At 44.7% G+C, this 25,779-nt stretch overlaps 1 protein-coding gene across 2 annotated transcripts in view; it reads left to right on the top strand.

The window, feature by feature from the left end:
• hbs1l (HBS1-like translational GTPase) overlaps window positions 1–25,779 on the top strand; it is a 93,629-nt gene that overhangs the window by 18,162 nt on the left and 49,688 nt on the right. Inside the window, exons 3-5 of one of the 2 annotated variants that reach the window (XM_079531040.1) lie at window positions 3,455–3,595; window positions 5,471–5,737; window positions 6,425–8,857. In XM_079531040.1, the coding sequence (XP_079387166.1) occupies window positions 3,455–3,595; window positions 5,471–5,737; window positions 6,425–8,496 (2,480 nt within the window). In that variant the 3' untranslated portion in view covers window positions 8,497–8,857. Of the gene's footprint in view, window positions 1–3,454; window positions 3,596–5,470; window positions 5,738–6,424; window positions 8,858–25,779 lie in introns of those variants that run through there. The other variant, XM_079531041.1, reaches the window with a different exon arrangement.

The raw sequence follows: 25,779 nt of genomic DNA, 5'->3' as shown, positions 1-25,779 counted from the left end.
ATAGAGATAGAACAATAGAACAACACATGGTGATAAATCACATACATAGAGATTAGGGATGTTGAAAAAAGTTGAAAATCGACTCGATTTTCGACTCATGCCTTCCGCGACTCAAAAACGTATGAGTCGAAAAATCGTTTTTATTTTATTTTTTATTTTTTTTGCGCCTGTCAGCGCCGCACCTCACATGCATGCCCTGGCTGCAGTTAGAGCGCCATCGTCCAAGGGTGTGGGGTGAAGGGGAAGGGTATCTTAGCAACACTGAATGCTCTGTCCCATTGGTCGTGTGCTCGTATCATGAGCCAATGGCTGCAGCTCTGAGCCCCCAGACCCCAGGTTCGCAATTCGCATCTCATTGCTCACGCTCAAAGACAGGTCCGCTCTGTTCTGAGCTGTGAGCGCTCTTCTCTTCTCGTGAAGAAAGCAGGACAGCGTTGTCAAATAAATCCCGCCTTTATTCATACTGTATTTATTCCCCGACCCGACATTAAAATACGGAACAACGTGCGTCCCGTATCAGTTCATTACGGGACTTGTGACAGGCTGCTGCAGACACTTGAGTTGGGACTAGCTGATAGCATAGCAGCCGATAGCGCCGCTGCTCCTTCAGTGTCGTTGTTTACAAAATAAAGTTTATTTTTTATTATTGGGCTTTGATCATTGATGCAAATTCTAAACATATGGATGCAGCTGCAGAAGTTGTGTTGCTTAAAGGAATGCATAGTTGCGTTCTCCTCAACTGCTGCGCAGCAACAACAAAAATAAAAAAATAAAAAATGGAAAATAAATAGGAAAAAAAGTCGATCGACTCGTCGATTTGCGGCCTCGATTTATCGATTGGCCAAATATGAGTCGTTTGGCATCCCTAATAGAGATAGTACAATAGAACAACACATGGTGATACATCACATACATAGAGATAGAACAATAGAACAACACATGGTGATACATCACATACATATAAATAGAACAATAGAACAACACATGGTGATACATAGAGATAGAACAATAGAACAACACATGGTGATAAATCACATACATAGAAATAGAACACATGGTGATACATCACATACATAGAGATATAACAATAGAACACATGGTGATACATCACATACATAGAAATAGAACAATAGAACAACACATGGTGATAAATCACATACATAGAGATAGAACAATAGAACAACACATGGTGATACATCACATACATAGAGATAGAACAATAGAACAACACATGGTGATACATCACATACATAGAAATAGAACAATAGAACAACACATGGTGATACATCACATACATAGAGATATAACAATAGAACAACACATGGTGATACATCACATACATAGAAATAGAACAATAGAACACATGGTGATAAATCACATACATAGAGATAGAACAATAGAACAACACATGGTGATACATCACATACATAGAGATGGAACAATAGAACAACACATGGTGATACATCACATACATAGAGATATAACAATAGAACAACACATGGTGATACATCACATACATAGAAATAGAACAATAGAACAACACATGGTGATACATCACATACATAGAGATAGAACAATAGAACAACACATGGTGATACATCACATACATAGAAATAGAACAATAGAACACATAGTGATAAATCACATACATAGAGATAGAACAATAGAACAACACATGGTGATACATCACATACATAGAGATAGAACAATAGAACAACACATGGTGATACATCACATACATAGAAATAGAACAATAGAACAACACATGGTGATACATCACATACATAGAGATAGAACAATAGAACAACACATGGTGATACATCACATACATAGAAATATAACAACACATGGTGATACATCACATACACATTAATAGAACAATAGAACAACACATGGTGATACATCACATACATAGAAATAGAACAATAGAACAACACATGGTGATACATCACATACATAGAGATAGAACAACACATGGTGATACATCACATACATAGAAATAGAACAATAGAACAACACATGGTGATACATCACATACATAGAGATAGAACAATAGAACAACACATGGTGATACATCACATACATATAGATAGAACAATAGAACAACACATGGTGATACATCACATACATAGAGATAGAACAATAGAACAACACATGCTGATACATCACATACATAGAGATAGAACAATAGAACAACACATGGTGATACATCACATACATAGAGATAGAACAATAGAACAACACATGGTGATAAATCACATACATAGAGATAGAACAATAGAACAACACATGGTGATACATCACATACATAGAGATAGAACAATAGAACAACACATGGTGATACATCACATACATATAAATAGAACAATAGAACAACACATGGTGATACATCACATACATAGAGATAGAACAACACATGGTGATAAATCACATACATAGAAATAGAACACATGGTGATACATCACATACATAGAGATATAACAATAGAACACATGGTGATACATCACATACATAGAAATAGAACAATAGAACAACACATGGTGATAAATCACATACATAGAGATAGAACAATAGAACAACACATGGTGATACATCACATACATAGAAATAGAACAATAGAACAACACATGGTGATACATCACATACATATAAATAGAACAATAGAACACATGGTGATACATCACATACATAGAGCTAGAACAATAGAACAACACATGGTGATACATCACATACATAGAGATAGAACAATAGAACAACACATGGTGATACATCACATACATAGAGATAGAACAATAGAACAACACATGGTGATACATCACATACATAGAAATAGAACAATAGAACAACACATGGTGATACATCACATACATAGAGATAGAACAATAGAACAACACATGGTGTAATATATAATATAATATATATGAACTGCTCCTGTCCAAGTTGAGGATGTCATATGTCTGTGTGATCCACACATAGACGTAAACGTCTTTAAATAAATAAATACAGTGTTTTAATGTAGCAAGTTTTGAAAGCGAGTTTTGAAAGTGAGTTTTGAGAGCGAGATTATATTTAATATATTTCAGCTGCTCAAGTGTTTTAACCCATTTTGACCTGAGATCAGATTCTAAAAATGTATTCTACATCCTGACAGTTTTCTGAAAAAGCTATGTTTCTATGTCAGTCGTTCTTCGATTTTTCAAAAATAGCAGACCTACAAGCTCGTAGCGCGCTATGAGCTTGTAGATCTGCTATTTTTCAATAGCTAAAGCATAACATAATGCTAACGCCAAAAAGGGTTCCCGCCCAAAATGGGTTAATGTAAATGTATATATTTAATATATTTCAGCTGCTCAGTTCATCTACTCCAGAGACAGACATGTTGTAGATACAGTGTTTTAATGTTAAATGTTTTATTAAATATATATATATGTAAATGTATATATTTATATTTCAGCGGCTCAGTTCATCTACTCGTCCAGAGACAGACAACAACATCCCAACGTAGAGAGAGTTGACGAGGAGGAGGATGAAGAGATGACCCCCACCTCCCCCTCTACCGTGGACCCCCCGGGCCCCCTGGACCCCCTGGAGCAGGGTAAATATTATACCATGGACCCCCCGGGGCCCCTGGAGCAGGGTAAATATTATACCCTGGACCCCCAGGGCTCCCTGCACCCCCTGGAGCAGGGTAAATACCCTGGACCCCCCGGGGCCCCTGGAGCAGGGTAAATATTATACCCTGGACCCCCTGAATACTGTGCCCTTTATTATACCCTAAACTTTATACCCTGGTCACCTGGAATGTTTTAGTGTTAGTCTAATTTTAGTCGACTAAATGTCATGCGATTTTGGTCGACTAAATCTACAGGTGATTTAGGCCTCGATTCCGTCGTAATGGCTGATTTTACACGCTGAAAATAGCCGATCTACGTGTTGTGAGCTTGTAGATCTGCTATTTTCAGCATGCAACCAAGTGTTAAATGACTTATACTGGATATCTTGTCCACTAGTCCCTTCCTAACATTTTAGTCTAGTTTTTATTTGTTGACGAAATTGTCAATATATTTAGTCTTAGTTTTAGTCATCATACCTGAGTTTTTTTTTAGTTTCCATGTAGTTTTCCTCAGTGAAAACAGGTAGTCCACGAACATTTTTCGTCTTAGTTTTAGTCGACCAAAACAACACTGTCTTACACACATTCACCAGTGTTTACAGGACAACAAACCCAACAACTATAGTGCAAAAGAGTGACAAGATCTTATGCCACGCTACAAGCTTGTAGAATATAAGAATACAATATTAACATATGTTTATAAATATTCCAGCCCAGCTACAAGCTTGTAGATTTGCTATTTTTCAACAGCTAACGTTTAAGAATAGAATATAAGAATACAATATTAACATATGTTTCACATATAACATATGATGTTAATAATATAATATAATATATAATATGTTTTCTATGTTTATAAATATTCCAGCCCAGCTGTTCTGGTGTCTGCACCAGATGTTATTAATATATGTTTCATATGTTTATAAATATTAACATATGTTTCATATGCTTATAAATATTAACATATGTTTCACATGTTTATAAATATTAACATATGTTTCATATGCTTATAAATATTAACATATGTTTCACATGTTTTTAAATATTAACATACGTTTCATATGCTTATAAATATTAACGTATGTTTCATATGCTTATACATATTAACATATGTTTCATATGTTTATACATATTAACATATGTTTCATATGTTTATACATATTAACATATGTTTCATATGTTTATAAATATTAACATATGTTTCATATGTTTATAAATATTAACATATGTTTCATATGCTTATAAATATTAACATATGTTTCATATGCTTATAAATATTAACATATGTTTCATATGTTTATAAATATTCCAGCCCAGCTACAAGCTTGTAGATTTGCTATTTTTCAACAGCTAACGTTTAAGAATAGAATATAAGAATACAATATTAACATATGTTTCACATATAACATGATGTTAATAATATAATATAATATAATATATAATATGTTTTCTATGTTTATAAATATTCCAGCCCAGCTGTTCTGGTGTCTGGACCAGATTTTATTAATATATGTTTCATATGTTTATAAATATTAACATATGTTTCATATGCTTATAAATATTAACATATGTTTCATATGCTTATAAATATTAACGTATGTTTCATATGCTTATAAATATTAACATATGTTTCATATGTTTATACATATTAACATATGTTTCATATGTTTATAAATATTAACATATGTTTCATATGTTTATAAATATTAACATATGTTTCATATGTTTATAAATATTAACATATGTTTCATATGTTTATAAATATTAACATATGTTTCATATGCTTATAAATATTAACATATGTTTCATAGGTTTATAAATATTAACATAGGTTTCATATGTTTATAAATATTCCAGCCCAGCTGTTCTCGTGTCTGGACCAGATGCGAGCGGTTCTGGGCGACGCCCTCCCAGACTCGGTCCTGAGCGCGGCGGCCGTGCGCTGCGGGTTCGACCACCAGAAGGCGCTGGACGCCGTGCTGTCCGAGGAGAGCCCAAACCCCGCCCCCCTGGCCCTCCCGCTGCCTCCCAGAGCAGCCAATCAGGACAAGGCACCGCCTCTACCGCAGAGAACAACCAATCGGGAGCCGTCGTCGTCCGCTGGCCCGCCGCGACCAGAGAAAGGTACGCCTGAGGCGCCGCCGCGCGTTGCTAACGTGTTGCTAACGTGACTGTCTCTGTCTGTCTCACCATGACTCCATGACTGTCTCTGTCTCTGTCTGTCTCACCATGACTCTCTCTGTCTCACCATGACTCCATGACTATCTCTGTCTCTGTCTGTCTCACCATGACTCCATGCCTGTCTCTGTCTCTGTCTGTCTCACCGTGACTCCATGACTATCTCTGTCTCTGTCTGTCTCACCATGACTCCATGACGGTCTCTGTCTGTCTCACCATGACTTTATGACGGTCTCTGTCTCTGTCTGTCTCACCATGACTCCATGACGGTCTCTGTCTCTGTCTCTGTCTGTCTCACCATGACTCCATGACGGTCTCTGTCTGTCTCACCATGACTCCATGACTGTCTCTGTCTCTGTCTGTCTCACCATGACTGTCTCTGTCTCTGTCTCTGTCTGTCTCACCATGACTCCATGACTCTCTGTCTCTGTCTGTCTCACCATGACTCTCTCTGTCTCTGTCTGTCTCACCATGACTCTATGACTCCATGACTCTCTGTATCAAAAAGAGTCACATGTTTAACAAAATGCCTTTTCTCTCCTTTTCTTCCTCTCCTCTCCATCTGCCCCGCCCCCCGCGGTCCAAAACTCCTCCTCCTCTCTTCTCAACCACTATTGGCTCTCGTAAGGTAAGGACCCCGCCCACTGCACGACAGCACGCACACACCGCACAATACCACACACACACCGCACGAAGATACCACGCACACACCGCACGACAGCACACACACACAACACAATACCACGCACACACAACACAATACCACGCACACACAACACAATACCACACACACACAACACAATACCACGCACACACTGCACAACAGCACACACACGCACAACATCGCTGAACCTGAACCATCAGTCAGAGAAGGTCCGACTCAAACTGTCGCTGGTGTTTTTAACGGCTCGATAGGCCCCGCCCCGTCGATAGGCCCCGCCCCGTCGATAGGCCCCGCCCCGTCGATAGGCCCCACCCCGTCGATAGGCCCCGCCCCGTCGATAGGCCCCGCCCCGTCGATAGGCCCCGCCCCGTCGATAGGCCCCGCCCCGTCGATAGGCCCCGCCCCGTCGATAGGCCCCGCCCCGTCGAGGTCACATGGCGCTCCTCTCAGCCTGGCCCAGCTCATGTCTGAGCACGAGCAGAAGGGTTTGGGGGCGGGCCTTTCTTCCAGCCCTCCCCCTTCCCTCCTGCTCTCCGATTCGCTGAGAGGCCTGTCGGTAGGCAACCCTCCCCCACCTCCTCCGCCAGGCCTAAGCTCCGCCCATCAGAACGGGGGAGGAGGAGGAGGAGCTAGCAGCCTGAATGGAATCCCGTCATTGGCCGATCTGAGAGGAAGCCCCTCATTGGCCGATCTGATGCAGGAGCACTCTGCCCGCAGCCCCGCCCTCTACAGCGCCACGCCCCGTCTCCACGGAGACCACGATGACAACAAGCTGGGTGGACCTCTGGGTGGGCCTACTCTGGGTGGACCTCTGGGTGGGCCTACTCTGGGTGGACCTCTTTCACTGTCTCAGCTGGCCTCCCAGCATCACAACAATCTGAGTGGACCTCTGGGTGGGCCTCCTCTGGGTGGACCTCCGGGTGGACCTATGGGTGGACCTCTGTGTGTACCGAAGGGTGGGCCTCCTCTGGGTGGGCCTCTGGGTGGGCCTCTGGGTGCACCTCTTTCACTGTCTCAGCTGGCCTCCCAGCATCACGACAACAAGCTGGGTGGGCCTATGGGTGGGCCTCCTCTGGGTGGGCCTCCTCTGGGTAGACCTCTGGGTGGTTATATGGGTGGACCTCTCTCACCGTCTCAGCTGGCCACCCAGCATCATGACAACAAGCTGGGTGGGCCTATGGGTGGGCCTCTGGGTAGACCTCTGGGTGGTTCTATGGGTGGACCTCTCTCACTGTCTCAGCTGGCCACCCAGCATCATGACGACAAGCTGGGTGGGCCTATGGGTGGACGACCTCTGGGTGTACCTCTGGGTGGACCTCTGGGTGGACCTCCTCTGGGTGGGCCTCTTTCACTGACTCAGCTGGCCTCCCAGCATCACGACACCAACAAGCTGAGAGGGGGTGTACCTCTAGGTGGACCCCCAGGCCTGGGTGGGCCTCTGGGGGGGCCTCTGGGTGGGCCTCTGGGTGGGCCTCTCTCTCTGTCCCAGTTGGCTCTACCTCATCGGTCCAACCAACCAGCAGTGAGACCGCCTCCAGGCCTATCACAGCCTGTGTCTCAGACCTCACTCCCGGTGTCTGGGGGGACAGTTGTCCCGGTGTCTGGGGGGACAGTTGTCCCGGTGTCTGTGGGGACAGTTGTCCCGGTGTCTGGAGGCACAGTCCCGGTGTCTGGGGGGAAAGGGCGCTACTCCCTGGGTATACTGATGGCACCTCCCACCTCCCCCCCGTTGACCCCTCCCCCCACCTCCCCCCCGTCCAACTCGGCCAACATGTTCGCCCGTCCGTCGGTGTTCGCCGCGGCCTTGTCGCTAAGCGTGGCTAACGCTAACGCTAACCCCGCTAACAGGAAAAGGACCCAGACTTCCCTCCACGGTCTCCGTGGTTACCAGGCCTCGTTGGCCTACAGCCCCATACGCACGCGCCAACGGGACAACGAGCCCCTCCCCCTTCCCCCGCGGCCAATCACGCCCTTCCGCTTCGACACGCCCTCGCCTGACGACGTCGTGCGGGCAAATCAGAAGAAGGCTTTCACCCGGTAGAGGAAGACGATTGGACGCTGCCGGGCCGGCGGGAGCCGCCCCCTTCTTGTTGCGTACAGGAGATCAACAAACGGCTGCGTGCTCTCGACAACCAATCAACGAGCGGCAATAGTGTGACCAGCCAATCAACAAGCGGCTACACGTTCTGACCAGCCAATCAACAAGCGGCTACACGGTCTGACCAGCCAATCAACAAGCGGCTACACGGTCCGACCAGCCAATCAACAAGCGGCTACACGTTCTGACCAGCCAATCAACAAACATCATTATAATGAGTCTTACATTAATTATTCCACGAGTGTGAAGTCATCAATATGACTCCATGACTCTCTGTCTCACCATGACTCTCTGACTCCATGACTCTCTCTGTCTCACCATGACTCTCTGACTCCATGACTCTCTGTCTCACCATGACTCTCTGACTCCATGACTCTCTGTCTCACCATGACTCTCTGACTCCATGACTCTCTCTGTCTCACCATGACTCTCTGACTCCATGACTCTCTGTCTCACCATGACTCTCTGACTCCATGACTCTCTGTCTCACCATGACTCTCTGACTCCATGACTCTCTGTCTCACCATGACTCTCTGACTCCATGACTCTCTGTCTCACCATGACTCTCTCTGTCTCACCATGACTCTCTGACTCCATGACTCTCTGTCTCACCATGACTCTCTGACTCCATGACTCTCTGTCTCACCATGACTCTCTGACTCCATGACTCTCTCTGTCTCACCATGACTCTCTGACTCCATGACTCTGTCTCACCATGACTCTCTGACTCCATAACTCTCTCTGTCTCACCATGACTCTCTGACTCCATGACTCTCTGTCTCACCATGACTCTCTGACTCCATGACTCTGTCTCACCATGACTCTCTGACTCCATGACTCTCTGTCTCACCATGACTCTCTGACTCCATGACTCTGTCTCACCATGACTCTCTGACTCCATGACTCTCTGTCTCACCATGACTCTCTGACTCCATGACTCTCTGTCTCACCATGACTCTCTGACTCCATGACTCTCTCTGTCTCACCATGACTCTCTGACTCCATGACTCTCTCTGTCTCACCATGACTCTCTGACTCCATGACTCTCTGTCTCACCATGACTCTCTGACTCCATGACTCTCTCTGTCTCACCATGACTCTCTGACTCCATGACTCTCTGTCTCACCATGACTCTCTGACTCCATGACTCTCTCTGTCTCACCATGACTCTCTGACTCCATGACTCTCTGTCTCACCATGACTCTCTGACTCCATGACTCTCTGTCTCACCATGACTCTCTGACTCCATGACTCTCTGTCTCACCATGACTCTCTGACTCCATGACTCTCTGTCTCACCATGACTCTCTGACTCCATGACTCTCTGTCTCACCATGACTCTGACTCCATGACTCTCTCTGTCTCACCATGACTCTCTGACTCCATGACTCTCTGTCTCACCATGACTCTCTGACTCCATAACTCTCTCTGTCTCACCATGACTCTCTGACTCCATGACTCTCTCTGTCTCACCATGACTCTGACTCCATGACTCTGTCTCACCATGACTCTCTGACTCCATGACTCTCTGTCTCACCATGACTCTCTGACTCCATGACTCTCTGTCTCACCATGACTCTCTGACTCCATGACTCTCTGTCTCACCATGACTCTCTGACTCCATGACTCTCTCTGTCTCACCATGACTCTCTGACTCCATGACTCTCTGTCGAGCTTGTAGATCTGCTGTTTTTCAACAGCTAAAGCATAACATAATGCTTAAACCAGGGATCAGAACATGGACCGTGTGTCAAATGGCAGCTTCATAATTAATACAGAAATCACACCAGCCATTCATTAATAACACTAACATTATCCTTTAGTGATCAGGAGTTGGAACATTTCTTTCCCCCCTGTTTTTTTTAAATACTTTTTTTTTTTTAAAACTTGAGTCTATTTTTGTACGCAGGGGCGTCGTGAGGGGGGGGGGGTTACCGTGGCCATTTGGCTTTTTATGAATTATTACTATTGTTTTTTGTATAATTGATTGTAATAAATAATCTTATTGGGGTGATATGGATCAGTTTGAAACCATAAGACGCGCGCACACACACACACGCACGCACACACACACACACACACACACACACACACACACACACTTCCCCGTGCACTGACTCAATAACTGCAGTATTGACATATTTTAACACATGTAAGAAATGAGAGCTGTTATTTTATGTAAATGGATCTTTATTTTATGTAAAGGATTCTTTCTGCTCTTAGAGTTTAGTTTTTTTAAAGCTGTGATGTACAGGTTTTGACTGACAGGTGGGTGTGTCCTCAACACAATGCCAGATGTGTATGTTTTTTTTTCTTTTGGTAGATTTTGAAATAAAGACGCCCTCGTTTATGTACTCCTGTTTGGGCGTGTTTCACTGTGTGTGTGTGTGTGTGTGTGTGTGTGGTAGTTTGCCAGTGAAGTAATCTTCCATAGGAAAATAACTATTCTGTCAGTAGTTCAATGACATCATACTGTAATTTTGTTTACATATTTGGTTCCCTTTACTGAGCTCTGTGTGTGAACGCTAAGCAGACCTTACTGAGCTCTGTGTGTGAACGCTAAGCAGACCTTACTGAGCTCTGTGTGTGAACGCTAAGCAGACCTTACTGAGCTCTGTGTGTGAACGCTAAGCAGACCAGACCTTTACTGAGCTCTGTGTGTGAACGCTAAGCAGACCTTACTGAGCTCTGTGTGTGAACGCTAAGCAGACCCTTTACTGAGCTCTGTGTGAACGCTAAGCAGACCAGAACCTTTACTGAGCTCTGTGTGAACGCTAAGCAGACCAGAACCTTTACTGAGCTCTGTGTGTGAACGCTAAGCAGACCAGAACCTTTACTGAGCTCTGTGTGTGAACGCTAAGCAGACCCTTTACTGAGCTCTGTGTGAACGCTAAGCAGACCAGACCCTTTACTGAGCTCTGTGTGAACGCTAAGCAGACCCTTTACTGAGCTCTGTGTGAACGCTAAGCAGACCAGAACCTTTACTGAGCTCTGTGTGTGAACGCTAAGCAGACCAGAACCTTTACTGAGCTCTGTGTGTGAACGCTAAGCAGACCAGAACCTTTACTGAGCTCTGTGTGAACGCTAAGCAGACCAGAACCTTTACTGAGCTCTGTGTGTGAACGCTAAGCAGACCAGAATCTAAATGAATCCATAAACCTGTTGGTGTCTGATCTGATCTGGACCTCCTGAGACCACTTTGGGTGTGAATTTGTGAAAGCACCCCCCCCCTCTCTCTCTCTTTCAAAAGACGACTTCTCCGCATGGATCAATGCAGCTCTGATAAAAATATCGGATATATTTTATACCTCTGCAAAGGTGTGAGTGAGCAATTCTTCAATAGAAAAGGCTTTATAATATAATTGCCAAGTAGCCGAACTTAAATAAATAAATGACCAAGCTGCATTTTACAAGTGAGACTTCAGAGAATATAGTTTTATAATGTTCAGTCAGTTGACATTGCTGCAGCGGTGCGGAGCATGTGTTCACCGTTTTGTAAGCTTTGGAGAATGATTTATATAGTTTAATAGTATAGACAATATAAATAATGTAATGGAACTAAAAACGGCTAATGCCGTCATAAATTGATGATGTCAGCACATTTGGGCAAGTGGGCATGGCCGTTTTAAGCCCAATGCGTGTTTTTTTGCAAAACGAATGCTTGGAATGGATTCAGCATCATGAAAACCCCCTAGTTTGACACGTCACAGGTTGTTATTGGTATGGTCACATATTATGCCAATTACGGAAATTGCCCAACATTTGAAAGTTAGCATCCGGCAGTTTCTACATGCTGGGGACCCCTACTCAACACTTATAACATCAGTTTCTACATGCTGGGGACCCCTACTCAACATTTATAACATCAGTTTCTACATGCTGGGGACCCCTACTCAACATTTATAACATCAGTTTCTACATGCTGGGGACCCATACTCAACATGCTGGGGACCCATACTCAACATTTATAACATCAGTTTCTACATGCTGGGGACCCCTACTCAACATTTATAACATCAGTTTCTACATGCTGGGGACCCCTACTCAACATTTATAACATCAGTTTCTACATGCTGGGGACCCCTACTCAACACTTATAACATCAGTTTCTACATGCTGGGGACCCCTACTCAACATTTATAACAACAGTTTCTACATGCTGGGGACCCCTACTCAACATTTATAACATCAGTTTCTACATGCTGGGGACCCATACTCAACATGCTGGGGACCCATACTCAACATTTATAACATCAGTTTCTACATGCTGGGGACCCCTACTCAACATTTATAACATCAGTTTCTACATGCTGGGGACCCCTACTCAACATTTATAACATCAGTTTCTACATGCTGGGGACCCATACTCCACATGCTGGGGACCCATACTCAACATTTATAACATCAGTTTCTACATGCTGGGGACCCCTACTCAACATTTATAACATCAGTTTCTACATGCTGGGGACCCCTACTCAACATTTATAACATCAGTTTCTACATGCTGGGGACCCCTACTCAACATTTATAACATCAGTTTCTACATGCTGGGGACCCCTACTCAACATTTATAACATCAGTTTCTACATGCTGGGGACCCCTACTCAACATTTATAACATCAGTTTCTACATGCTGGGGACCCCTACTCAACATTTATAACATCAGTTTCTACATGCTGGGGACCCCTACTCAACATTTATAACATCAGTTTCTACATGCTGGGGACCCATACTCAACATGCTGGGGACCCCTACTCAACATTTATAACATCAGTTTCTACATGCTGGGGACCCCTACTCAACATTTATAACATCAGTTTCTACATGCTGGGGACCCCTTCTCAACATTTATAACATCAGTTTCTACATGCTGGGGACCCCTACTCAACATTTATAACATCAGTTTCTACATGCTGGGGACCCCTACTCAACATTTATAACATCAGTTTCTACATGCTGGGGACCCCTACTCAACATTTATAACATCAGTTTCTACATGCTGGGGACCCCTACTCAACATTTATAACATCAGTTTCTACATGCTGGGGACCCATACTAAACATTTATAACATCAGTTTCTACATGATGGGGACCCCTACTCAACATTTATAACATCAGTTTCTACATGCTGGGGACCCATACTCAACATTTATAACATCAGTTTCTACATGCTGGGGACCCATACTCAACATTTATAACATCAGTTTCTACATGCTGGGGACCCCTACTCAACATTTATAACATCAGTTTCTACATGCTGGGGACCCATACTCAACATTTATAACATCAGTTTCTACATGCTGGGGACCCCTACTCAACATTTATAACATCAGTTTCTACATGCTGGGGACCCATACTCAACATTTATAACATCAGTTTCTACATGCTGGGGACCCCTACTCAACATTTATAACATCAGTTTCTACATGCTGGGGACCCCTACTCAACATTTATAACATCAGTTTCTACATGCTGGGGACCCCTACTCAACATTTATAACATCAGTTTCTACATGCTGGGGACCCCTACTCAACATTTATAACATCAGTTTCTACATGCTGGGGACCCCTACTCAACATTTATAACATCAGTTTCTACATGCTGGGGACCCATACTCAACATTTATAACATCAGTTTCTACATGCCGGGGACCCCTACTCAACATTTATAACATCAGTTTCTACATGCTGGGGACCCATACTCAACATTTATAACATCAGTTTCTACATGCTGGGGACCCCTACTCAACATTTATAACATCAGTTTCTACATGCTGGGGACCCCTACTCAACATTTATAACATCAGTTTCTACATGATGGGGACCCCTACTCAACACTTATAACATCAGTTTCTACATGCTGGGGACCCCTACTCAACATTTATAACATCAGTTTCTACATGCTGGGGACCCATACTCAACATTTATAACATCAGTTTCTACATGCTGGGGACCCATACTCAACATGCTGGGGACCCATACTCAACATTTATAACATCAGTTTCTACATGCTGGGGACCCATACTCAACATTTATAACATCAGTTTCTACATGCTGGGGACCCCTACTCAACATTTATAACATCAGTTTCTACATGCTGGTGACCCATACTCAACATGCTGGAGACCCCTACTCAACATTTATAACATCAGTTTCTACATGCTGGGGACCCATACTCAACATTTATAACATCAGTTTCTACATGCTGGGGACCCCTACTCAACATTTATAACATCAGTTTCTACATGCTGGGGACCCCTACTCAACATTTATAACATCAGTTTCTACATGCTGGGGACCCCTACTCAACATTTATAACATCAGTTTCTACATGCTGGGGACCCCTACTCAACATTTATAACATCAGTTTCTACATGCTGGGGACCCCTACTCAACATTTATAACATCAGTTTCTACATGCTGGGGACCCCTACTCAACATTTATAACATCAGTTTCTACATGCTGGAGACCCCTACTCAACATTTATAACATCAGTTTCTACATGCTGGGGACCCCTACTCAACATTTATAACATCAGTTTCTACATGCTGGGGACCCCTACTCAACACTTATAACATCAGTTTCTACATGCTGGGGACCCCTACTCAACATTTATAACATCAGTTTCTACATGCTGGGGACCCCTACTCAACATTTATAACATCAGTTTCTACATGCTGGGGACCCCTACTCAACACTTATAACATCAGTTTCTACATGCTGGGGACCCCTACTCAACATTTATAACATCAGTTTCTACATGCTGGGGACCCCTACTCAACATTTATAACATCAGTTTCTACATGCTGGGGACCCCTACTCAACATTTATAACATCAGTTTCTACATGCTGGGGACCCATACTCAACATTTATAACATCAGTTTCTACATGCTGGGGACCCCTACTCAACATTTATAACATCAGTTTCTACATGCTGGGGACCCCTACTCAACATTTATAACATCAGTTTCTACATGCTGGGGACCCCTACTCAACATTTATAACATCAGTTTCTACATGCTGGGGACCCATACTCAACATTTATAACATCAGTTTCTACATGCTGGGGACCCCTACTCAACATTTATAACATCAGTTTCTACATGCTGGGGACCCCTACTCAACATTTATAACATCAGTTTCTACATGCTGGGGACCCCTACTCAACATTTATAACATCAGTTTCTACATGCTGGGGACCCCTACTCAACATTTATAACATCAGTTTCTACATGCTGGGGACCCCTACTCAACATTTATAACATCAGTTTCTACATGCTGGGGACCCCTACTCAACATTTATAACATCAGTTTCTACATGCTGGGGACCCCTACTCAACATTTATAACATCAGTTTCTACATGCTGGGGACCCCTACTCAACATTTATAACATCAGTTTCTACATGCTGGAGACCCCTACTCAACATTTATAACATCAGTTTCTACATGCTGGGGACCCCTACTCAACATTTATAACATCAGTTTCTACATGCTGGGGACCCCTACTCAACACTTATAACATCAGTTTCTACATGCTGGGGACCCCTACTCAACATTTATAACATCAGTTTCTACATGCTGGGGACCCCTACTCAACATTTATAACATCAGTTTCTACATGCTGGGGACCCCTACTCAACACTTATAACATCAGTTTCTACATGCTGGGGACCCCTACTCAACATTTATAACATCAGTTTCTACATGCTGGGGACCCCTACTCAACATTTATAACATCAGTTTCTACATGCTGGGGACCCCTACTCAACATTTATAACATCAGTTTCTACATGCTGGGGACCCCTACTCAACATTTATAACATCAGTTTCTACATGCTGGGGACCCCTACTCAACATTTATAACATCAGTTTCTACATGCTGGGGACCCCTACTCAACACTTATAACATAAAACGTTGGTGTACTCAACATGTCCGGGTTCACTTTTTGGCTACTAGGCTAGTAGAGTCTATGTCTCTAAAATGAACTTGGAACTGTTTACCCTCCGTGAGGAGCCTCCAGGCTCTGTGGTGTGGGGGGGGGGGGGGGGGGTGTAAACGTTGCACAGGTGCACCTTGGGGTGGGGGAGGGAGGGAGGGAGGGAGGGGGGGGTGTAAACTTTGCACAGGTGCACCTTGGGGTGGGGGAGGGAGGGAGGGAGGGAGGGGGGGGTGATAGATAATATAATCATATTAATATTTATTAACACAATCAGTGCCGGAAACAGATTATACATAGCTAGCTTACATTGCGATCGTTTTAGTTTATACGATGTATGATCCAAAAAGCATTCATATTTTGCGGGAGAGACGGATGAGGAGCAGAAAGCGCCAGTATATCGATCCGTTCAACACCACGGAGAGCGCCCTGGATTAGGAGAGACGAGTCATTCTTTCCGGCGCGCTAACGGCTGAGTCAATGGTAAGCTAACAATTGCCTAGAGGGTAGCATACGGTAGCCGAAAGGCCAACTGACAAATAAAAATTCATAATATTCTTATCTCGCCCCGTATCATTGAGGATGCGCTAAGACGTCTGAGGACGTCGGATGCACCCCTTGGTTCTGTATCATTGAGGATGCGCTAGGACGTCTGAGGACGTCGGATGCACCCCTCGGTTCTATTCCCTAGGACGTGTGGGCACGTCGGATGGACGGAACCAGTTAAAAATAATATTTACATTTTTAAGTGGTGCAACCACTTCCTTAAAGGTATATTCAGTGATTTGACTTAATTCAAATATCACTTATTTTTTCTTTTTTTCTGGATAATCCTCCCTACTATAGAGTGTGCTGACCATATAAGGAGTTCCTCCCTGTCCCCAGTGAGCCCCTGGGGTCAAAAAACCCTAGTTTCAGTTTTGGTGGCGGGTGGCAAAGCCTTCATCCAATCAGGATGAGAGGGGCCTTCCTCCAATCATGATCGAGTGGGGGCGGGCCTTGGTGCACATGCTGTTGGCCTGTTGCACTTCCCCCCACTGTAGAGCGTGCATGTGCACATTTTGTTACCGGGGCGGACTGGGTGGTTTTCCAAATCACCCAAATCACTGAATGCTCCTTTAAGTGACTATGTGTGTGGCTGGGTGGCTGGGTGCGTCTGAGCACGAAAACAGCATGGTTGTTTTTCACCACCTGTGCGCAACCTAACACACACAAACAAACACGCACATATTAACTGTATATATGGTGATTTCGGGTGTGCCAGTACAGTACAGTGACAGTACAGTACAGTAGAGGGTACAGTAGAGGGACCCCCACACGGTAACTCTGTCATTTCTCAACCGTTTCGAACGCGGGCGGCTCGCTGGAATCGGGCCGGCACCATGGGTGCGTTCCTGTGGGTCTGGAACTTGACCCCCACACGGAGTTGCACCACTTACTTCACACGGGTGTGATTTTTATCATAGCTTCCAAACTTTTCAATTACAAAAAGCAATTAGATAAAAGCTCTTCATTCCTTTAGGAAACTCTGTATTTAAGAAGTGGATCCAATGAGCCTCTTTCTGAAGCAGAACCCGGTCTCTATCTCCACCTCTTTCTGAAGCAGAACCCGGTCTCTATCTCCACCTCTTGTTGAAGCAGAACCCGGTCTCTATCTCCACCTCTTTTTAGTAGATTGACCTGATCTCTAAACCTTGGAATCTCAAAGTACAAATGTCATGTTTTACAGAATTGAAATGCCTCATGGCCACTGGAGACTTCTCATCATTATTTCTGATATTGCTCTTATGCTCAATAATTCTAGTTTTCTCTTTTTGTTTTACCAACATAGCAATACCCACAGGGGCACTTCAAAAGATAAACTACATATTTTGTCTTACACGTGATTCTTCCTTAGTGTGTGTGCGCTCGCTTCAGCAGGAAGCTCTTGGAAGTGTGTGTGTGTGTGTGTGTGTGTGCGCGCGTGTGCGTGTGCGCTGTTCTTAGCCAATCAGTGTCTCTAACACTCAGCCTCCTACGTAGGAAACAGTGATGGCTCGACTCGAAACATCAACATGTCTGTCTGGGGGTTTCGTTTGTTCCTTTTTGCACACACACACGCCCCAAATATTACAATTTAGGCATTTAGCAGACGCTCTTAATCCAGAGCGATTTACATTAAGCAATAACAAAAGCATGGCATACATCACATATATAAAAAAGTAGTTATCATGAATCATGCGTAAACTAAGAACGTAACAGTGGAGTATGTAAACTATACATACTATACTATATACTATATTATACATGTGTACTATAAAGTGCTATGACTACAAAATGCAATTCTAGAGCTGTCTACGTAACAAGCTATAAGTCTGTTTAAAATACTATCTAAGTCTACATAATGTGCTATCTAAGGGGCTAGGCTAGGGCAAGTGCTACGGGCCATGGTGGAGTCTGAAGAGGTGGGTTTTCAGACTACAGCGGAAGATTGGGGGTGAAGATAGACGCCACCTTATCATGGTCCTATGGTGAATATATCTGTATATACAGCACTATGTAGTCCTTATCATGGAGCCTGCTGTCCAGACCATGGTCTAGACCTTAGTCCAGACCATGGTCTAGACCTTAGTCCTGACCATGGTCTGGACTAAGGTCTAACCTTAGACCATCTGCTGTCCAGACCACGATGGGTGAAAACCTTCATAAAATGCATCCAACATTTTGCACAAAGAACAGATCCTCAAGCTCAACGACGCGTCACACTGCGCTGTGTTGTGAGCTTGTAAATATGCTATTTGTTGTGTGTAAAATGTGTTTGAGTGGTTAATAAAACATCAGTGCAGTTAACTCAGTTCTCAGTCCTTCAGCGGCCTCTAGTGGTGAGGAAGTGCCAGTCTCTGAGTTCAACTATTTCACTCTTTGCTCCTGAAAACTGAGGTGTGAGACAGACAGGGTGTGAGACAGACGGTGTGTGAGACAGACGGTGTGTGAGACAGACTGTGTGTGAGACAGACTGTGTGTGAGACAGACGGGGTGTGAGACAGACGGGGTGTGAGACAGACGGGGTGTGAGACAGACGGGGTGTGAGACAGACGGGGTGTGAGACGGGGTGTGAGACAGACGGGGTGTGAGACAGACGGGGTGTGATACAGACGGGGTGTGAGACGGGGTGTGAGACAGACGGGGTGTGAGACAGACGGGGTGTGAGACAGACGGGGTGTGAGACAGGTGGTGTGTGAGACAGGTGGTGTGTGAGACAGACGGGGTGTGAGCCGGGGTGTGCGACGGGGTGTGAGACAGACGGGGTGTGAGACAGACAGGTTGTGAGACAGACAGGGTGTGAGACGGGGTGTGAGACAGACGGGGTGTGAGACAGACAGGTTGTGAGACAGACAGGGTGTGAGACAGACGGGGTGTGAGACAGACGGGGTGTGAGACAGACGGGGTGTGAGACAGATAGGTTGTGAGACAGACAGGGTGTGAGACAGACAGGGTGTGAGGCACTTTTTTTTACAAATTGCAGCATTTAACAGAAGAAATGATTATTATAACTACAGCTATCAAAATAAACTATAATAAAAACAGTACAGTAGTACAGTAGTGCATCCCGTGGATGCAGAGGTCGTTATTTTATTGCGTCCCTTAACTATAACAATGCAAAATGCACCCTGTTATAATCTGTGTGTAGCAAGACCACATATCTATTCTGTTTACTAACCCCTGTGTGTCTGGAAATACTCTGAAATACTGTACAAAACTAGTCATATTAGATTTTAGATTCTAACCCCTATGTGTCTGTATACTCCTCTGGAATGGAAGTATAGTGCGGCGCTACGAGCGGCACCGAGTGCGGCGCTACGAGCGGCACCGAGTGCGGCGCTACGAGCGGCACCGAGTGCGGCGCTACGAGCGGCACCGAGTGCGGCGCTACGAGCTTGTAGAGCTGCTATATTTCAACAGCCACTGAATGGGTTAAACGATAGATGTATAAAGCTCACATCTGCTGTCACTTTTTTAATGATCTTGATGAAAGTAAAACAAAGTTTGAGAGCTAGTGATTTAGAATCTTAATGAGGTTAATGATAATAACCAAATAAACTAATCTGTCAGAATTTAGGCCCCAGAGGCCAGTGTGTGTGTGCGTGCGTGCGTGCGTGCGTTTTCAAGTGGTCTGTATTTGTACATAAATTACACTGCCAAGTCAAGACCCCTACATAGATGTGTTGTGTGAGTCACAGAGTGTGCGTGCGTGTGTGTGTGTGTGTGGGGGGGGGGGGGGGGGGTGATGGAGGGGGGTAAAATTTGCATATCCTGGGCAGAGCCCGTGTCCCATCCTGTGCTCAGTTTGCTGTGTGTGTGTGTGTGTGTGTGTGTGTGTGTGTGTGTGTGTGTGTGTGTGTGTGTGTGTGTGTGTGTGTGTGTGTGTGTGTGTGTGTGTGTGTGTGTGTGTGTGTGTGTGTGTGTGTGTGTGTGTGTGTGTGTGTGGGGCTAGTTTATTTACAATGGGATGAACGCTGTATGGTTTCTTTGATTCGGGTGTCGGTGACAAAATAACATAACCTTCAGCAACATTCCCAAACGCATGTCCACTCTGCTCTCTACCTGTCCTCTGCTCTCTACCTGTCCTCTGCTCTCTACCTGTCCTCTGCTCTGTGTCCCACATGGACACTCTGCTCTCTACCTGTCCTCTGCTCTGTGTCCCACATGGACACTCTGCTCTCTACCTGTCCTCTGCTCTGTGTCCCACATGGACACTCTGCTCTCTACCTGTCCTCTGCTCTCTACCTGTCCTCTGCTCTGTGTCCCACATGGACACTCTGCTCTCTACCTGTCCTCTGCTCTGTGTCCCACATGGACACTCTGCTCTCTACCTGTCCTCTGCTCTCTACCTGTCCTCTGCTCTGTGTCCCACATGGACACTCTGCTCTCTACCTGTCCTCTGCTCTCTACCTGTCCTCTGCTCTGTGTCCCACATGGACACTCTGCTCTCTACCTGTCCTCTGCTCTGTGTCCCACATGGACACTCTGCTCTCTACCTGTCCTCTGCTCTGTGTCCCACATGGACACTCTGCTCTCTACCTGTCCTCTGCTCTCTACCTGTCCTCTGCTCTCTACCTGTCCTCTGCTCTCTACCTGTCCTCTGCTCTCTACCTGTCCTCTGCTCTGTGTCCCACATGGACACTCTGCTCTCTACCTGTCCTCTGCTCTGTGTCCCACATGGACACTCTGCTCTCTACCTGTCCTCTGCTCTGTGTCCCACATGGAGATCTGTGTGTGTGTGAAGACTGCCCCCCTGTGGGGGTGTGGAACGCGTGTGTCGAATGTGAAGTCGGTGGGTCGAACGGTTCTCGAGTTACGTGCCTTACAACTGCGCACGCAGACAGACAGACAGACAGACAGACAGACAGACAGACGGTGCATTTCTGGTAGGATTTGGGGGTCCTTGAGTCTTGATGTGAACCACTGCTGTGTAGACGAGAGGATTTAGGCTCTCCGCCCCGCCCCCCCCGCCCCGCCCGCTCATCCCGAAACACATCCTGGAGGAACAGCCTAGCCCTAGGGTCTGCCTGCCTATCTGCCTGTCTGTCTGCCTGCCTGCCTGCCTGTCTGTCTGTCTGTCTGTCCCTCCCTGGGGGTATAAAGCCGCCCCTCGGTGACTCAGCGCTGTGTTTGCCGAGCACCTTGTCGTCTAGTGATGAATGACTTTGACAGTTTATGAAGAAAGAAAGAAAGACACAACAAGGTCATTTGTCTTGTTTTTAAAGACCTTGAGGTGAATAAAACGTACGCTGGGCTGTTTCAACCCCCAGGGTTATAAAAACACTACATCCTCCTCTAGTCTTTGCTGCCGTTTGCACTTTACACTACCCGCTGACGTGCACTTTACACTACCCGCTGACGTGCACTTTACACTACCCGCTGACGTGCACTTTACACTACCCGCTGACGTGCACTTTACACTACCCGCCGACGTGCACTTTACACTACCCGCTGACGTGCACTTTACACTACCCACTGACGTGCACTTTACACTACCCGCTGACATGCACTTTACACTACCCACTGACGTGCACTTTACACTACCCGCTGACGTGCACTTTACACTACCCGCTGACGTGCACTTTACACTACCCACTGACGTGCACTTTACACTACCCGCTGACGTGCACTTTACACTACCCACTGACGTGCACTTTACACTACCCGCTGACGTGCACTTTACACTACCCGCTGACGTGCACTTTACACTACCCGCTGACGTGCACTTTATACTACCCGCTGACGTGCACTTTACACTACCCACTGACGTGCACTTTACACTACCCGCTGACGTGCACTTTACACTACCCGCTGACGTGCACTTTACACTACCCGCTGACGTGCACTTTATACTACCCACTGACGTGCACTTTACACTACCCACTGACGTGCACTTTACACTACCCACTGACGTGCACTTTATACTACCCACTGACGTGCACTTTACACTACCCACTGACGTGCACTTTACACTACCCACTGACGTGCACTTTACACTACCCACTGACGTGCACTTTACACTACCCGCTGACGTGCACTTTACACTACCCGCTGACGTGCACTTTACACTACCCGCTGACGTGCACTTTACACTACCCACTAGGGCTGGGTGCAATAACCGCAATATCGCCATACTGCCGGTATACAACGCATTTTTTTTTTAAAGTTTTTTTTGTTCGTGCTGTTCTGGCGCCCTAGGTTCTAACCCTAACCCTAGTTCTAACCCTAACCCTGGGTTCTAGGCCTAAGTGCATATGGTTGATATGAAATAAAGTGTATCATAATAAACAGTGAGGCTCAGTCAGTCTAATCATATGCCAGCAACACCAGAGGGAGTTCAACAAACCATGTGCAACCCAGATTCGGCACTAACAAGTATTGATTGATTGATTGATTGAACTATTTATTAACAGTTTGCAGAATTACAGTAGCCTACATTTCAAGCACAACTCAATACAAAGACTGTTAACTGCGAGTGGACGACCCAATAAAGCATTACACTTGTTTACAAGAGGGTCCACCTAAATTAATTTCACTCCTATGCCACAAAAATGTGGAACGCCCTACCAACTGTCATTAAGACATGTAAATCCCTTGACTCCACCCACCCCCACCCACCCCTTTTCCCCCTCACTGTATATGTTTTTCCCCCTTTTTACCTCCTTTATGATGATTTCCTGTTTTTGGCTTTATAGAACCTAACCTACAGCTGAATGGATGTCAGCCTCTAACCTACAGCTGAATGGATGTCAGCCTCTCTAACCCACAGCTGAAAAAGATTTGTGGCAACAGGCATTCTGATTGGCCAGTATGAGATGATGTCATGATGATGTACGATGATAAGAGCGCCCCTCACTTCACACGGGTGTGATTTCTAATTCCCCTCCAAAACCAAAACCAACTGCATCAAAAGGAATCAACAAACTATACTGTAAACGTAGTGAAATATTGGTGTAATTGGCACGCACGCACGCACGCACGCACGCACGCACGCACGCACGCACGCACGCACGCACGCTGACTATTTCTATGTATCCACTGTGCAAAAAGCATGGAATACGGTACCATGGTATATGTACCATCACACCTGTATATTACCGTATATTACTGTAAATGTACCATCACACCTGTATATTACTGTATATGCTGCTAAACTTGAGGTTTACGGGAAAAATACAGTGTCCATAACTCCTCTTTTCACAGTGTATGTGATGATACTGTATCACCATGTTATGCTTACTGTAAATACTCTGGATAAGCCCCACGTCTTACTGTAAATACTCTGGATAAGATGCTTACTGTAAATCACTCTGGATAAGCCTAACCCTAACCCACTCTGGATAAGCCTAACCCTAACCCACTCTGGATAAGCCTAACCCTAACCCACTCTGGATAAGCCTAACCATAACCCTAACCCTAACCCACTCTGGATAAGCCTAACCCTAACCCACTCTGGATAAGCCTAACCATAACCCTAACCCTAACCCACTCTGGATAAGCCTAACCCTAACCCACTCTGGATAAGCCTAACCCTAACCCTAACCCACTCTGGATATGCCCCACGTCGAAATAAATAAAAAGTCTTCTGAAAGAATATAATTATATTCAAAGATTTGTGCCACATTTTCACGATTTTTCAAAAATGGCAGACCTACAAGCTTGTAGATCTGCTATTTTTCAATAGCTAAAGTATTACATAATGCTTATATTAATTAAAACACCAAAAAGGGGTTCCCGCCCAGAATGGGTTAATCCATTTCGACCTGAGGACGATTCTACTACAAGCTCACAACGCGCCGCGCTGTGACGCGTTGTGAGCTTGTAGATCTGCTAGTAAATCAGCCATTACGACGGCTTCAAGGCCTGCCAAAATACATTTTAGTCGACTAAATCAACTGTAGATTTAGTTGACTAAAATCTTATGATATTTAGTCGACTAAAACTAGACTTAACACTAAAACATTCCAGGTGACTAAAATCAAATGTGACTAAAATTAAATTAAGTTTTATTCCAAAGACTGACTAAGTAAAATCTAAATTTTGCTGCCAAAAACGACTTGACTGGAACGGTTTACAGTGGAGTTTTGTCCCCATCAGTGATTCCTTGTATGTCTCATACAGTGACAATAAAGATCTTTTTCTTAGTGTTAGTCTAGTTTTAGTCGACTAAATATCATGTGATTTTAGTCGACTAAATCTACAGTTGTTTTTTGTCGACAAAATATTTTTTTGCGGGCCTCGATGTCGTCGTAAAGGCAGATGTTACGCCTGCTGAACATAGCGTTGTGAGCTTGTACATCTACAGCTTGTAGATCTGCTATTTTCAGCAAGGAAACCAAGTGTAAAATTACTTCTACTGGATCTCTTGTCCACTAGTCCCTTCCTGACATTTTAGTCTAGTTATTTGTTGGCGAAATTGTCAGTATATTTAGTCTTAGTTTTAGTCATCGTAGCTTAGTTAGTCTCACCTGGTGGTAAAAGTTAAACTTACTCACATAACTAAAAATCACACCCGTGTGAACTGAGTGGTGCAACTACACGGAATGATGGCTGTTGAGGAATAACTATAAAGATTGATTATATAGAGATTGATTCACTTTGACGTGATATCTGTGATGTCAGTGACGTCACATACTAACCATAGCAACCATGCTCATTATTTTGGTACGAACAAACACGCGTACACGGGTACAAAGCCAGTTGTTGGAGTGGTTTGCACCACTCAAAAAAACATCGCATGGATGCACCTGGGACGTATCCTCAGTG

Source organism: Electrona antarctica (assembly GCF_951216825.1).
Source record: "Electrona antarctica genome assembly, contig: scaffold_120, whole genome shotgun sequence".
Classification (NCBI taxonomy): Eukaryota; Metazoa; Chordata; class Actinopteri; order Myctophiformes; family Myctophidae; genus Electrona; species Electrona antarctica.
The sequence above is the reverse complement of the archived record's forward strand: the minus strand, read 5'-3'. Positions and strand labels throughout refer to the sequence as shown.